The sequence below is a fragment of the Lynx canadensis genome, chromosome B1 (assembly GCF_007474595.2).
Source record: "Lynx canadensis isolate LIC74 chromosome B1, mLynCan4.pri.v2, whole genome shotgun sequence".
Classification (NCBI taxonomy): domain Eukaryota; kingdom Metazoa; phylum Chordata; class Mammalia; order Carnivora; family Felidae; genus Lynx; species Lynx canadensis.
In genome coordinates, this window is record NC_044306.2 from 141787348 (window position 1) to 141805184 (window position 17837).

The 17837-nt window shown below is 35.2% G+C and overlaps 1 protein-coding gene and 1 pseudogene across 5 annotated transcripts in view; one reads left to right on the forward strand and one right to left on the reverse strand.

Moving 5' to 3' along the window:
* The window catches only part of BMP2K (BMP2 inducible kinase), a 130790-nt gene that overhangs the window by 38733 nt on the left and 74220 nt on the right, over window positions 1-17837 (reverse strand). For all 5 annotated transcript variants that reach the window (XM_030313614.1, XM_030313613.1, XM_030313615.1 and 2 more), the window contains 3 exons: window positions 6422-6525; window positions 4892-4971; window positions 631-791 (listed from right to left, as the gene is read on the reverse strand). In XM_030313614.1, the coding sequence (XP_030169474.1) occupies window positions 631-791; window positions 4892-4971; window positions 6422-6525 (345 nt within the window). The remainder of the gene's footprint in view (window positions 1-630; window positions 792-4891; window positions 4972-6421; window positions 6526-17837) is intronic.
* On the forward strand, window positions 14291-15859 carry LOC115512511 (annotated as a pseudogene).

Sequence of the window (17837 nt, forward strand, 5' to 3'; positions counted from 1 at the left end):
AATCATGAAATAAAATGCAAAACAGGGTTTTCTTAAGATGGGGCTTCAAGTTATATCCCCAGACCCACGAGAGAACAAGTTTACTAGCTAATATTAGGGATATTTCCTTGAGGAAAAAATTTTTTTAGGTACTACACTGCACCATAATGCTTTGAGGATGTTTTAGATTAGAAAAACAAATCTCAAAATCAGATGAGAAGACAGGTTTCTGTGTCGTAATGTCCACACGACCTAAGCTAGATGCCTCTGCCAAGGTTCTAGATGCAGTGGAAAGACATATAACTTTTTAAGGCTAAAGTTTCAACTTCCTCCTTTCCAATACAATACAGAATTTTCCATACTCTTAGAACTTTATTATCAACCTCAAACCCTACTAGCTGATGACTCTATGGATAAGCAAGTTGAAAGCATTTTATACCATACTTCTATATTACCAGTATGTTACTACTTTTGCCTACAACTTTAGGAAAAACTAGTTGAGTTTATCAGACATCAGTAGAAAGTTTCTTAAAGCATTAAGTTATATGCTTCACAATAGTAAGTTTGCCAATAATTTATATTCCTAGGAATATCAAGCCATAAGATTTCAGCTAACTGTAAAGGTGACAAGGTTGGCAGGGCTGCTATTACCTTTTGGTCTGTGGCTACCGAATTCACCAGGAACAGGGACTTTAACAGGTGTTGCTGAACTCTGAATGGTCAGCACACTGGGAGTGGCAGTAGTAGAGTTGGCCTTTGGTCTTTGTCTTGGTGCAATTGAGGTTTCTGTTGGTCCAATGGTATCTGTTATTCTACAACAGAAAAATACACATTTCATTCTAAATACTGGCAGTATTTCTAATTTACTATTTGTCCTATAAAGCATCTATTTCAACAGACGCATTTTAATTATTACTGATGATATTAGTCCTCTCGGCCTCTTCCTGTCTCATTCCCAAGTATTAAATGTTTAATAAAGATAGGAAAGTAAATAAAATAAACCTAGCCATTTTCCTTAACTCAGTATGCTACCATTCACAGTCTGCCACTGAAGCTGGTAGATAAAGAATATAGGATTGCTCTTAAGGAAATGAAGTAGCAGACACAAACATAAACCTTCTCATAAGGTTCTGGACCAAATCAAGAGCCAGCTCTGTGAACCAGTCAGAAAAATAAAAACAAGATACAAACAACAGCCTCCCTTACCTTAGGCTCTAGGCCCAAGAACAAAAAGATGGCGCTCTAGGGCATGTGAAACAAAAAGGGGCCCAAATTTTCAGCAGGTGGAGCCATCTGCTCACATTCAACTTCTTGGATCTTTATGCTTTACTTAACAACGAATAGAAATCATATAAAACTCTTCCCACTAGGACTTAGTTTAGGCCACAGACACAGGAGGTCAAAGTGGTAAGCATAGGTTTGAAAACAAGAGACACTAAAAGACACAGACATTTTCTTTTCCAAAAAAAATTTTTTAAAAGCCAGGGAAAATCTTTAACTTATATATTTATCAACTTATTTTTTTCTACAAATTCAGTACAAAACTTCAAGTACTTTTTAATAGAGTTATTGATTTACTTTTCAACATGATTGACATAAAATCTCTTCACCAAGTTCCCTTAGCACATTTTCAAATGATTTGGTACTTGAAAAGTTTGCATACATGATTTATCAAATATGTATCTGCTGCATGCATTTGGAGAAAGTCCTATGTACAAAAACTGTACATCTACAGTTCTTTCTTATATCTGTATGTGCCACAAGAGGGAGCCCTCTCAACGATCTTTCTAAAAAGAAGTGAATTTGAATCAAAAGATTGTGGAAAATAGTAGAAATACATTATACGTGTGTTGTTTTCTAAAAATAACATTTATGTTTTAGATGGGATGGGTTATGGTACAAGTTACAGGAAAACTGAACTAAAAGGCAATAAAGTTTTATATATATATATATATATATATATATATATATAACCAGTTATATCTCATTTTAATGATAATCAAGTATTTACTGAGTTCAAATTACGGATATGGCACTAAAACCAATGCTGAATTCTCTAAATTCAAGTAATCTGGGGACTGTATATTCTACACTATCTTTCTATCTGTCTATCCATTTTTTATTAAGATAGTAGACGCCAGGCCTTACCCTGCCTTGTTCCTGTTATAAACTGCTCTATAGAGATTCACAACATACATGAGCATAGCAAACTTCCAAAAAGCAAATTAAAAGGTCTACAGATTTTAGTCTACTGCTACCTAATTTTACCCATGTACTAACATCTATCATATGATTACTGCTATCCAGCAAACATGGCACAATAGCCGGTCTTCAAAGAATTTACAGTATACCTAGGAAGATGTGACACATGTTCATCAACATGCAGTAAAATAGAAGTCAGTAAATATAATTAGTGCCAAGCTAGTACTGTCAAGAGTTTCACAGAGGAATAATTCCACCTTTTTACCTAATTTGGCTAGAAAGGCTTCAGGTAGGCGCTGGAGAATAAAAAATAAATATGCTTTCATTAGACAGTGAAAAAGAAATGAAGCATTCTGTATGAAGCAATGGGAAGAAAATGCCTGGGCAGATTAGGCAATATGAAAACACAAACGTGACTAAAAGGAAAGACTGAGTAATCATTAGTATCAACACTACTGTGCAGCCTCATCTGCACTATTACAATAGACAAAGCTGTTTTCTCTGCTTCCTTTCTTTTCCTCCTCCTTCCTATCACCTGAGCAATCTTCCTAAAACACACACTCTCTCCTCTTAAAATACTTCAGTGTTTCCATCTGGCAGGACAGTGATTCTCAACTTTTCCACTTTTAGATGCAAGTCACAGAAGTCTCACATGTTTAACAGTCCCAAGAGCAGGTGCAGGTTTCAGGGAACTAGAAAGGGGCTTTTAAGAAGTAAAGCAAAACATGCCACACAGTAAAGGCCGGGCAGATCGACAGTATTCATAAAAGCTCTAAAACACATAAATAATGGTATTTAAAGATTTCTCCAATCACCCCTCCCCATTGATAAGCCTTTGACATGAAAAAGACTATGTTTTAGACACATTTAAACTTTTTCAAGTTCTTTACTGATTATATCAATAAAGAGTAAATTTATATTATTGACCAATAAGCACCAAGGAACCTAATTTTTAATGTCAGGTACGGATTTGACATAATATGAATAGTACTGTGAATTTTAGCTGCATTAACTATTTCATTAGGTTATAATTGTATAGCTATGACTTGTGTCATGGTGAAAAGATATTCAAAACATCATTCTTGTTCAGTTGAGTCATGTTTTTTTAAAAATCTATATCTGCTTTCTTACAGATTTCATTGTTGACAAAATAATTATTAAAAACACACCAATAAAATAAAATTGAACTGACAAGTCCTACAATAGTTCATAATTGCCACTCAACTGTAACAGCAGCTGCCAACTACAGCTACGTCATAAATAAGACAGTCACAGTGAATTCGTGCAAGTTAGATGCAACTTTACTCTTTCATCTCTTACTCAAAAGAGTATTTTAAATTCAAGTAAATGAAGATTTTTTTTAGAGTGATGGTATATTTTTTTAAACAAACTCATTCACAAATGATACCTTAATTTCTAAATAGCAAATTATTTTTTATTACTTATTATTATAACACATCTAACAGCAAAGTCACAAATCATAGAACTGACTGCCAGTTGAAAATTCACTGGCTTAAAGGCCAAAGTCCAAATTCTGAGCATAACATATAAACAAAGTTGTTCATGACTGGCATCTACCTACCATTTCCCACCCCTCTCATCTATGTCCCCTCACACGCCAGCCTTGCAGTTTCACAAAGGCCATTCTTCTTGCCTGAAGTGCCTGCCTGTTACAGTTTCACTCCCCATCACTCCAGGTGACTGACTACTCATCCCTCAAGGAAAAGTTAAGGCAAAAGGATTCTTTCTGTCCTTCTGTTTTCTCTGCTCCCAGCTTTCCCTTCCTCCACTCTTAGTTGCCTGGTATCTATCAGGTTGTAACTCTTTTCTTGTCTGTCTTCATTAGAATGTGAGCTCCTTGAGAATAAACACTGCTCCTTTTACTTTGTGGTTTACAGTATCTATATCTAGCATATAACAACAGGTACATAATAAATATACTTTATGTATTTCAGTCAAATGAAATCTTTGCATGAGTAAAATACAGTACCAAAAAAGCTGTGACCAAGAAATGTCCCCAACTGCAATATTATACCTGTCTGATAATCTAAAATATAATCCTGTTTATTAAGTTTTAAACTCAAAGAAGCAAGAAAAAAAAATCAATCATTAATTCAATCATTGATCAGATACACATCTTAACATACATAACACAAGTCAAACTTATCAGTACAGTGAATAACTATTAACGATAATTTAAAACTTCTTTACCAGTCTTACAAGTACTATAGCCATTCATGATAAATTATACATAGTAATACATATTTTAAATATGTATTAGAATATATAAAATTGATTACAAATTTAGAATATTCTAAAACAGTTGCCTGTTATTTTTTCTTTCCTTAAAAACAAATCATACCAGCTACAAACACAAAACATAAAATTTCATGAATTAGAGTTCCCATGTGATGAAATAATGATAACCCCCAAAATGATCCAATGTAACATCACTAGCTGCGTAACCACTTCTTAATTGCTAAGGGTGAGCAGTTCAAGTGAGACTGATGTCAAACTCCATCCCTAAAGTAAGAAAGCTTCTTTTGTACTTGTTATCTAAGCTCCTCATCACATGCAGTAAGGAACACACATTTTTTTTGTGTATAAGTGAAAATGATATTTAATCAATGACACTTGCTAGGATTAAACATCAGAACTATACCCTTTTTTAAAAAAATGCCTTTTCAAATCTCAGCACAGCTTTGCCTACCTGGCTTTTATTTGGCTTTTCCTAGAAGCTGCTTCACTAGCAGTCATCGGTTCAGGAAGAGCTGAAGGAATAGAAGAATTCTTCGAAGAAAAAAATAAAACTTTTCATTTTGGTTTTCATTTCAATTGCAGAAAGTTTTATTTAAATGCTATAGATACACTCTTAAGCTTAAAAAGTATTGTCTGTGAAATACTTTCACCTCAGATACCTACAAAATATTCACATATATTTGCCAGATCTAATCTGCAAATACCACTTCATTCTACACAAATGTCACTTTCAATATTCATGTTCCACAGAATCCCTTGGAAAATAAACAGAACATCATCATATATCCACTTTACAAATAGGTAAATATTGGATAAAAAGAAGGATTATATTACATTTGTAAATCAATGACTATTTTCCAAATGACTTTGGAAAAGGCAGCAAACACCAAGCATATGAGTAAAGTGCTATTTCTATATACTGCAGATAATTTGCATGACACTGCTTGTAAAAAGTCTAGAAAACAAGAGCAGAAGACTTGTTTATGCTCTATAGAACGTTTGTCTTACAGTAGGCACCCAAATGCATATTTGCTGAATGAAAAACTAAAAATCCACAGTTAAATGTCAAATGAATTTACTTTCATGACTATAATATTAGACCTGCCTGATTTTCAGCATCAACAGAGAATATATTACAGTGAGACTTAAAAACAAAAAGAAATAGTATCAACTTCCATATTTTTCTAGTGGGATGAACTAAGTTTTACATACCGAGACATCTACAAGAACAAGAGCCAGAATGATCTTTACAAAGTTGAGAATGGCTTAAAATTAGTGATGGGTTTAGACTTTTATTAAAAATTAGCAAAGACTTGCCACATACAGTTAATCTGACATAGTTAGGTATACTATGCAGACTGAATATAATTCAAAACCTCTAAATAGTATTTATTAGCTATTATCAACTCATCGCCTTCCATGGACTCGACACAGGGTTTACATTTACTATTTGTGATCCTAATAATTATTACTTTGACGGAAAAAAAAATAGACATTAAGTAACTTCCCAAAATATACAAAATCAGTCACTGATAAAGACAGATCTGAACCCAAGTCTCTACATTTACAATACCTATGCTCTCTACACCAAAGGTAACCAAACTTATTTCAGTTTACCCAGTGCTTAGTGCCTCAGCAAGTTTTCATGACCCTCTCCAACTAAAGATCTAATAGTTCTGTTTGTTTAAATGATAGGCCCAAACAACTTAATAATACTAATTTGTGCTGTGTCAAACAGATGTCACTGTGTGTCCCTCAAAAGGAAAAAATATCCTGCTGTGCCCCAAGTCTGCAGTAGCTCCCCGGGGCACGTCAATACACAGTTTCTGGCAATTATGACTTTTTGTCAAAAATACTAATCACAAACCCACTATCGGACCACTTGTCATGAAACAAATAATTCTGTAAGTATATGTATCTATATGTATATATCTATCTATATGGGATTTTAAATTCATACCCTACTTGAAAAACTACTTACATTGATGTTGGAGACTGGACAATCCTTTTTGGCAAATTTAAATGCAAAATAGGACACTTGAAATATGTCAGGTCTATGTTCTGGATCTAGTTCAAGCATGAACCCTGTAAGAACAGATTAAAATGTTAAGAAGTTTCACTGAACACACAGAAGCTATTTAGGGGCATGTTAAAAGAGTAAAAGGTATATACATATATTTTTTCCATTCTAAGATCAGTGATTCTAGTAAAGTTTGTTAATGTTATAGAAAATATAGAAATTGTTATTTTAGACATGAACAAATGTTAATATTCTTCTCACGAAGTGACACAAAACGTGAGTTTTGTGAACTGAGGAATTATTCAAGAAAGTTCCAAAGCCACAGTACAAGTCCTTATTGTCATTATTATCTAAAATACCTCTCCTAATTTTCAAAGGATCCTGAATCAAAGAGAAAAAATGTAAGTTGTGTGCATTATAATCTATTTAACAAAAGTAGTTCAGGGTTGACAATATAGTTTTCCGAGAACATTCTTTCTTCCCATAGTGATGCTAACAATATTCACCATATTTCTTATTTCTGCATGCTATTCACATCATGTTCAGAAGTATGAGCAGAGTTTTAAGGCTCTATTATAAGCAGATTTCACACCAGCCTCACAGCACTGCTTGAAATACCTGACCTTTTGTCTAACCAAAACGATCTTTTTTTCTAACCAAATGACCACTTGACTATTTCTTGGGTGACTTTTTAATTCACAAGTTCACAAGAAGGCTGACATTTATACTCGATTCTATAACTGAGAAATTCGTATTTTGTTAAAACACCTCCATGTTCTAACTCTGTTTCACTGATTAACTCTAAATTCTTATAATGTTCAAATCATTTTTAAATCTATTTGGAATATATGTATAGCATCAATTAGATCTGAGATTTGCTAATAAAATTATAAATAGAAAAATCTAACTATATAAATGACTAAACTAAAATTAGAAATCAAAATGAATTAAATCGTCCTTTCAAATTTAAGCAACATTTGAACAATGTGTAATACATCTGCAACAGCATGATCAGCATGGGTTAAAAACACAGTTGTGTAGAAAATGACACTAACCACAAACTTAGAAATTGATTTAGGAAATTCTAAACCCTGTTTTAAAAATACTCTGCACATAACTTGATTTTATATGCTTAAAAAGGCCAACACATATCACTTATAAAATTGACTTTTTATTATTTTATCACCATTGTTAGATGGAAATAACCAAAAATATTTACTATTAGTTTGTCTTTAACTTCATTCCAGAAAGGATTCGGGAAATCTACAGTTTATTTTATCCTCCAAAATTATACTTGTTCTTGATACCAACAAACGTTAAATATTTTAAAAGTATAATAGTACATGATATGAAAATAAATTTAAACACTTTTAACAATAAATGCTTATTCATATAATTTTTAAAAACCAAACAAATCACAAGAAACCTGCCAAATTCACAAACTTACTCTGTTTTTCTATTCTAACAATTAAGTTTATTTCACTTTTAAAATCTAATCTCAACTGTAGCAAATTATAATATTTATATTTATATAAATATATAATAGACCTGAAAAGGCCTAAAAAACTATAAGATTTTTTAAATATATGAAAAAATTAGAACTAACAGAAAAGTAACAGCTGAGGGCCCCTCACCTCCCAAAAAAACGTAGGATAATGATGTCAAGTAAAGAAACTGTACATGATTTGGTCCTGTAAATGTAGGCCAAAAATTTAGCTCTCTACTTTCTAGCTGTCAAAACAAATAGAGCAACATGATCCATTACAAGAATCACAGTATCCTTAGTATGAAAACAAACCAGGTACTAAGAAAAAGCACTATTCCTGATATTGAAAGCAAAAAGTAAATTCTCCTTGGAGTCTTTATAAAAAAGGCTCACAGAGTGAACAACATCCTTAAGAAATCGCAGTGAGTGACAAAGGGTCATTCCTTCCATGATGATCAGTGACATAACACCTAACTGCATTTCAGCACAAGAAATTCTATGAAAGCAAAGAAAAGTATGACACAAGAATATACTTTTCTGGCCTGACTTAATCTAGGAAAATCTTTTCAAGTATCTAGAATAGAAAAGAATAATCCTTCAGGCAATCCTATATATAGTTTCTTTCTTAGTAATGAAAAGCAAGGGAAAATAAATTTGAGATTTCATGTTCTCTAACCAGTGTCTTTATAGGTAATTCTCTCTCCCAAGTTAGGCACTGCACAACATCCCCTAATGATTAGGTAACCAAGCTGTGAGTAACCAAGCTGATATCATTTTATAAGCAAACAAAAGGACGTCTAACACCTGGCTCATGTTTTCATGTAGGACTACATCCACTAAAGTCAGTTTAAGTTTGTTAACTGTACTGATCCCATTCATGGTACATAAAATCAGTTTAAAAGGTCATGACTATCATTTATTTTAATAAAACAGAATATAAAATATTAGAGTGCATTAATATGGTAAGTATAAGCAATGTTTCATGAAACCTGTTTTTTGTGTGTGTGTGTGTGTGTGTGCGCGTGTGTATGTGTATGAGGTCATAACTAAAATGTAACTTTTACTATGGATCTCAGTTTGAAAACCACTGTACTAGTGACCTCTCTCTCTACTTTATAACTCATTCCTCTCCAAGAAAAAGACAGTGAGTTGTCTAATTGTTAGATAAGAAAAAAGAAATAAGCACCCACATTCATCAATCTCTGATACTCTTTCTTTCAGAACGATTCTCAGGACATGTTATATTCTCTCTGCAACCATGTTTTGTAAATGGCGTGCTTCTCGGGAGGAAGTCTATGGCTTTCCAGCATTGCCTATCACTAGGTGTAAGTAAATTTGGGGACTGAATACAGATTAACAGGTCCATTTGCCTTCAGATCTAAATTTCATTCTGCAATCTGTTTTATTAGTACTGATGTTGACACTTTTACCTGATGAGCTCCTGTGTCCCATCTCTGACTTGATTCTAATTCAAAGTATAAGAAGACTGAAATCCATAGGTAGAACATGGCTATATTTTTATCTCTGAACATTTTTATATTAGATATTATCAGCCATTTAAAAAGAAAAAAATCAATAAGGCATCTTTAAGCATTTAATTTAAATAATATAATTTCCCAAACTGTCCAAGAGAATGGGTTGCAAAATGTACTCCTGGATTACTGAATGATATAATCTGGAGTAGAGAGGTATCAGCTCTAATCTAGCTAAACAATGAGGCATATCTACTAAGAATGACAACTTCAGTTTTTTAAGTAATTTGTCCATTTTCTCTCACAATAATTAAACCTCAAGTGTAGTGTTTTAGTAATTCCTACTTCAAAGACAACAAAACCATATCATCTACAAATATATGCTCCTGAAATGATTGATTAAGAAATATATGTGTCTAGTTCATCCAAAAGTTAATCAAGTGTTTGAGTTCAAAAAAAAGGGGGGGGGGGCAGAGAAGTTAGAATACACCCTTGTTTACTCAATTTAAAGTGATCATGTGAATCATCATGGAACATTCCCACTGACCTTGATTCTACTGAAAATATAAGATCAACTTTTAAAATATTAGCCACATGGAAATGAAAGGCTATTTCTCTGTTCCTCTTAATTGCATGACTCTATTGATACAAACACTGCTAACACACCCTGAGAACACAAAATAGTCTGAGCACTGAAGGTAGTGTATGATCAGACCACCACAGTATTTCCAACTGGAGTATCAGACAAAAAACACTTGCCCAAGGCAGCTGAAATAGTTATGTTTATAACAAACTTTGTGCAGGAAAGTACAACATCTATGCATATTCCAACAAAAAGCACAACTGATGGAGAAGCAGCTGCTGCTGCTGTAGCACTAACCAAGTTAAAGTACGGTTTCACCAAAGACTCAACCCAAAAACTAAATGAAGTCATTCCCATTCAAGTTATACAAAATGATAGATCCACACCTGGACCTAAGTAAAAGTTAAACCAGCCTCTCCAATAGCTCAACAAATTTAACAGGAAAATACTTTGGACAGAAGTCTCAAAAGAATTTATCTGCTTAAAATCTTGCTCAATTGTTTTCCTTTCATAAAGACACTTTTTCTCTCCCAAAGACTTCTGTTTACTACGCTTATAGTAAAAAAGCTAAAAAGAGAAACACCCACTCTGATTGTACAACAAAAATACTCTAAGCATTAACTTGTTATTTTTATCTGTTAACCTATGGAGATTATCACAGAGCTTCCTCAACTTACATGGGGTTACATCCCAATAAACCCAATGTAAATTAAAAATACTGTAGGTCAAAAATGTAATACATTTAATTAATACATTTAATACACCTAACCTACTGAACATAACTTAGCCTAGCCAACCTTAGACATGTTTAGAACACTTACGTTAGCCTGCAATTGGGCAAAATCAGCTAACACAAAGCCTATTTTGTAATAAAGTGTTGAATATCTCATGTAATTTATCAAATACTGTACTGAAAGGGAAAAACAAAATGAATGTATGGGCACAGAATGCTAGAAAGTGTCATCGTCACCCCCGTGGTCACGCAGCTGAGTGGAAGCTGCAGCTCAATGCTGCTGTCCGGCATCATGAGAGCAATGCAACACATCTCACTAGTTGGCAAAAGATGAAAATTCAAAAATCGAAGTATGGTTTCTACTGAAATGGTATCACACCCATTGTAAAATTCAAAAACCAGAAGCTGAATCATCATAAAACCAGGGACCAAGTGCATTAGAAACTTCTATGTTAGGAATATAGGTCCTACATAATTTATTCTATGGAGTGCTAAAATGAAACTAAATTTAACAGCCAATAACTGTGAACTGTGATCAATCATAACTGAAACACTAAATGGCACTATAAATATACCAGAATAGTATATTTGGGATAGTCCTGGTAGCTGTCCCTAGAAGTCACTGATCAGAGCCCTCTTTCTATATCTGCCAGAGCAGTAACTCAGGGGCAATGACTGGAAATCTCCAAGAAACTCCTATCTTAATCTTTCATTTCTTTCCAAAGGTACATTAAAATGTCTGAGATTATTTTCAAAAATAATACAGAAGAGTGGGTAAGGCCATACATGAAAAAAAGATTGACTGTGAGTTCTTAATCACTGAAGTTGTATAACAAGTACATGATAATTCACTGAACTGTTCGGTCTTTATTTGTATATTTTTTTATTCCCATAATAAACTTTAGGTGTATTAGAAACAAGCAAGAAAGTTCCTGTTTCCCCACAGAAAATAGGTATTAAAATAAATTTATTTATTATTAAAATGATTGGAAGTAACAAGTCTTAGTATGGATGTGGAGAAAAGGAAAGCCTTGGACAATGTTAGTGAGCGTGCAAACTGGCATAGCCACTGTGGTAAAGAGTACTGGAGGTCCCTCCAAAAGTTAATATTAGAACTACCATATGACCCAGTGACTCCACTTCTGGATATTTATCCAAAGAAAACAAAAAGAGCTTAAAAAGGTATCTGCACCCCCATATTCAGTGCGGCATTATTCATAATAGCAAAGGCATAGAAGCAACCTAAGTTTCCACTGATGGGTCAATAAATATCGCATACACACACACACACACACACACACACACACACACACAAGAATACTATTTGGCCATTAAAAAGGAAGGAAATCTTGCCATGTGAAACAACATGGATGGACCTGAGGGCATTATGCTAAGTGAAGCTAAGGCATAGAAAAACAAATACCATATGATCTCACTTATATGTGGAATGTTAAAAAAAAAATTAACTCATAACTATAGAGAACAGATTGGTGGTTGCCAGAGGTAGAGAGGGGAAGGGATGGACAAAATGAGGGAAGGTGGTCAAAAGGGACAAACTTCCAGTTACAAAATAAATAAGTTCTGGGGATTTACTGCACACAGCATGGTGACTATAGTTCATAATACTGCATTACATATTTGAAAGTTGCTAAAAGAACAGGTCTTAAAAGTTCTCGTCACCAGGCAGAAAATAACATGTAACTATGTAAGGTAATAAATGTTACCTAGACTTATTGTGGTGATCATTTCACAATACATACATGCATCAAATCATTATATTATATATCCGGAACTAATGCAATACTATATATCAACTATATTTCAATAAAAAAAAAAACAAATTTAAGTCAAGTAGATAAGCTGAGAAAAGCTTAAGTTACAGAACTATAAAGCAACTGAGAAGACCTAAAAGTAAGAAAAACAAAGCTTTCCCTGCTGTTCATATAAATCACTACATTACTGAACAAAATAAGCAGTGAGAAACATAATCTTACTGGTTGGTTACATTTAACACTATATTCTTGAGTATTTAACTTATGGTAAGCCTTTGATACAGCCACCATTAATCTGTAAAACCAAGTTCTGCTTCATAGCATCCAAAGAAATCTCTGAAGGAAATGAACATCCTAATGCATTTCTGAAACTCATTACCCAGATGCCCTGCCCCTTACCCAGAAAATCAAAAACTGGGTTCGCTCAGAAGAATTATAATAATGATATCAGTAGTAGTGGTAGTTATTGGAGTAGTAATAATGGTACTATTAAAGGCCATGTCTTACTGAATACTTACACATGCTTACACTTTTCATACTTTTCATAATTCATTTAATTTTCACAACTGTAAGAGGTAGATACTTTTAATATGCTCATTTTAGAAATTGGATTAAGATAAATGGAGGTGCCCAATGTTATGAATCAAATAAGTGACAGAGCAGATGTAGGCCCAGGCCCTTTGGCTCAAGGCCTTCTTAATGTCTACAATGTACTTCTTTAACCACCTTACAACACAGATGCTAAAAGAAAGGTAAGGCAGCCAGCCCTCTGTTCACTCATGGTAACTACTCAGTAATCCCATCAGTTATGCTTCCCTTTCTCCTCTAAATGCTCTTTAAGTTCTTTTCAACTCCTAGATCCATAATGAAAGTGCTTCTTCTCTCCTCCCTTCCAATTCACCTTTATTACTTGCCCATTGGAAAAGTTAACAAAAGCTAAGAAGAAAAACTCCTAATAATTGATTCTGCTACTTTTAAGATGAAAAGTCAGCAGGAAAGTAGGATGAAATTAATAGTTAAACTGGACTTTATGGACAGTAGGTAATAATAATTACCCTTGACCAGATTAGTGACAAAAGTATATGCAAATTCTTATGTAACCACAAACCATACACTTTTAACAAAGATTAGGCAGAGCTATTTCATTTTCTTTTTCTTTTTTTTAAATGTGTATTTAAGAGAGAGAGACAAAGTGCGAGCAGGGGAGGGTCAGGGAGAGAGGGAGACACAATCTGAAGCAGGCTCCAGGCTCTGAGCTGTCAGCACAGAGCCCGACATGGGGCTCAAGTTCATGAACCATGAGATCATGACCTGAGCCAAAGTCGGATGCTTAACCGACTAAGCCACCGAGGCGCCCCAGAGCTATTTCATTTTCAAAAACCCTGAGTCATATAAAATAGAGGCAAGCAGCATTAGTAAAACTGTTAATACTAAAAAGATATATGGTTTTTAATGCTTTGTTTTATATTAATACGTGGGGACAACTACATTGTATGAATAACCAACTAGTAATAAAATGTTTCACTTTGAAAAACTATGAGCACAACTAGGCAATGCCCAGTTTTCTGAATGTAGAATTTGAAAGCAATGTAAATCACTAATTATATTATCATAAAAGGAGATGGAGAAACCTAAATAGGACGGTAGGAAACAAGCAAGGTCACTTGTAAAACAATTCAAAGAATAAAACTGCAAAGAATCTAAGTGTTTTCTAAAAAACATTGCATTGTAAATATGTTCTTGTTTAAAAAAAATCTCTACTATTTCCGGTAGCGGCAGTTCGAGGGGCCAAAGCAAGATGGAACAAAGTCAGAGTGGTGGTTATGGCCCTGGAGGTGGCGAGAAGGATGACAAGGACAAGAAAAAGAAGTACGAACCTCCTGTACCAACCAGAGTGGGGGAAAATGAAGAAGAAAACAAAGGGACCAGATGCTGCCAGCAAGCTGCCACTGGTGACACCTCACACTCAGCGCTGCTTAAAATTACTGAAGTTAGAATTAGACTATCTTCTCATGGAAGAAGAATTCATTAGAAATCAGGAACAAATGAAGCCTTTAGAAGAAAAGCAAGAGGAGGAAAGATCAAAGGTGGATGATCTGAGGGGGACCCCAATGTCGGTAGGAACGTTGGAAGAGATCATCGATGACAATCATGCCATCATGTCCACATCTGTGGGCTCAGAACACTACGTCAGCATTCTTTCCTTTATAGACCAGGACCTGCTGGAGCCAGGCTGCTCAGTCCTGCTCAACCACAAGGTACGTGCCGTCACAGGGGGTGCTCATGGATGACACGGATCCCTTGGTCACGGTGATGAAAGTAGAAAAGGCTCCCCAGGAAACCTATGCTGATATTGGGGGGTTGGACAACCAAATCCAGGAAATTAAGTAATCTGTGGAGCTTCCTCTCACTCATCCTGAATATTATGAAGAGATGGGTATAAAGCCCCCAAAAGGGGTCATTCTCTATGGACCACCTGGCACAAGTAAAACCTTATTAGCCACAGCAGTAGCAAACCAAACCTCAGCCACTTTCCTAAGAGTGGTTGGCTCTGAACTTATTCAGAAGTACATAGGTGATGGGCCCAAACTCGTTCAGGAGTTATTTTGAGTTGCAGAAGAACATGCGCCATCCATCATGTTTATTGATGAAATTGATGCCATTGGAACAAAAAGATATGATTCAAATTCCGGTGGTGAAAGAGAAATCCAACAAACAAGGTTGGAACTGTTGAACCAGCTGGATGGATTTGATTCAAGGGGTGACGTGAAAGTTATCATGGCCACAAACTGAATAGAAACTTTGGATCCAGCACTTATCAGACCAGTCCATATTGACAGGAAAATTGAGTTCCCCCTGCCTGATGAAAAGACTAAGAGGCACATCTTTCAGATCCACACAAGCAGGATGATGCTGGCCAATGATGTGACCCTACATGACTTGATAATGGCTAAAGATGACCTCCTGGGGCCGACATCAAGGTGATCTGTACAGAAGCTGGTCTGATGGCCTTGAGAGAACGCAGAATGAAAGTAACAAATTGAAGACTTCATAAAATCTAAAGAAAATGTTCTTTTTTTTTTATTTTTTTTTTAACATTTATTTATTTTTGAGACAGAGAGAGACAGAGCATCAACGGGGGAGGGGCAGAGAGAGAGGGAGACACAGAATCGGAAGCAGGCTCGAGGCTCTGAGCCATCAGCCCAGAGCCCGACGCGGGGCTCGAACTCATGGACCGCGAGATCATGACCTGAGCTGAAGTCGGACGCTTAACCGACTGAGCCACCCAGGCGCCCCAAGAAAATGTTCTTTATAAAAAACAAGAAAGCACCCCTGAAGGCCTCGACTTGTAAGCGACCACATCTGCCTCCAAGGAAATAGTTGGGAGCGTCCCGAATCCTCAGAGGGATGAGGCTGGGAAGCCACCCAGAGAAACCCACGTTCCAGTTGATCTCTCTTAGCAAAACCTCCCGTGTCCTTTTTTGAGCACGCTGTGTAGGGTGCCCGCCAGGCTGCCTTCATGTGTTGGCCACATGCAGTGCTCTCCCCCCAATAAAGTGAGCTCCTCCTCAGTTCAAAAAAAAAAAAAAAAAACAAAAAAACTCTACTTTGTAAACCTTTTATTACATCAAGACAATATTTAAAAAGTAAAGCCCAGGAGGTAAAATAGCAGCATTTACTTGAATGTTTTTATTTTATTCAAATTTTTTTCTGTCCAGCTCTCAGACAGAAGTTTAAAACATTAATACATGGTCAAATTTATATTAATATTTATATTAACAGATAAAAACTAAAATCTATACATTTACTGACAAATAAAGGAAGCATATGATGTACAGTAAGGTGTCAATGAACTAGAGCCCAATTAGATCCTAAAATTATCAAAAGTGTTTAGGTTTTCCTCCTTCCCATTACCCACAAACACATACTTATACACACATACACAGAAACGGGAAAAAACAACCCAACTCAAGAAAATAAGATCTTACTACCAGAAGCAAGCTAAATCACAAATCAGTGTATATACTCTCCAGTCTCTCATACAACAATGTCCAATGAGAATATTCAGAGTTTCCAAGACACTGCAAGATCCCCAACAAAACCCTCAGTTGTGATTAAAACATTATACTTAGCAACAAGACAGTCACAATTACAACGATTTGCAAGGACCTCAATAAGGTCAAACTTCAATTAGCCAGAACACACAACAGCCAATGTAAATTAAATTCCTCAATCTGTTCTTTGAGCATTCCAATCAAGAGTTCTTTCATGCTTTTAATGCCCTAATTTTTGGACAATGAAGGAGGAAAGCTACTGAACAGATGGGTTAGGAGTCTGTTTATTCAAATATACTCCAAAGGTAGATTTGCTTTTTAAAAAATCACATTCTATCAAATGGCAGGCTAAAAATAACTGGGATAATAGGAAAAATAGAGCTAGGTCAGACCCCTGAGAAACTATGCAACTTTGTCAACCAGGGCACTGACAAAAACATTAACTGGTACCTGGGAAGGTAACTCAGACTGCCCAGGCAGGTAGTTTAATTTGGCTGGAAGCTGCCACAAGGATATAAAAACACATCAAAACAAGGCTGGAAGTATTCAACCAATAAAGATAAAAATGGAACTCTAAGCCAGCAGGGGTGCTATTCAGGGGGCCACCCATTAATAGGGAGCCGCACTAAACAGAAGTAGATCTCTCTGTGAAGAAAACCCCAGGTACAAACACTCATATTTAATGTTCTCCAATTAGAGCTAAAAGTCTTCATACTGGCAGTACAGCAGCAAAGCTTAGGGCTACTTCCTTTCCCCTATAAACTGTAACAGCTCCTCCCCCACCCCATTACTCTGGTTCCCTTTGCCTAGGAAGAACATTCCACATGAAGCAATGTAATTTTGTGTTCAACTGACATAATTCTCCAATTTCCAACACGTTTCAGCAAATCTGCATAAATAAAAAGATTATTCTTTAAATAAGTATGCAAAAGCAAGGCTAGATATCCTTTTATGATCCATTTTCTTTTGACCATTTTTCTATTGGCACACTGGCCCTTTTCTTTTGGATTTACATAAGCCTTATAAATTATAAAAGTTAGCCATCTGCCAAATGTGTAACAAATATTTTTTTTCCCAATTTATCATTTAATTTTATGCTGGGGTTCATGGGGTGGGGTGGGGAGGGGAGACTTTTAATGGTTTAAACTCTTATGTTAATGGATTCATTTTTTCTAGTTCTTGAGATTTAATGTCCTGCTTATAGACTACCCACTCCAGTGTTATAAATAAATTCAAGACTATTTTATTCAAGTACATTTATGTTTTGTATTTTTTA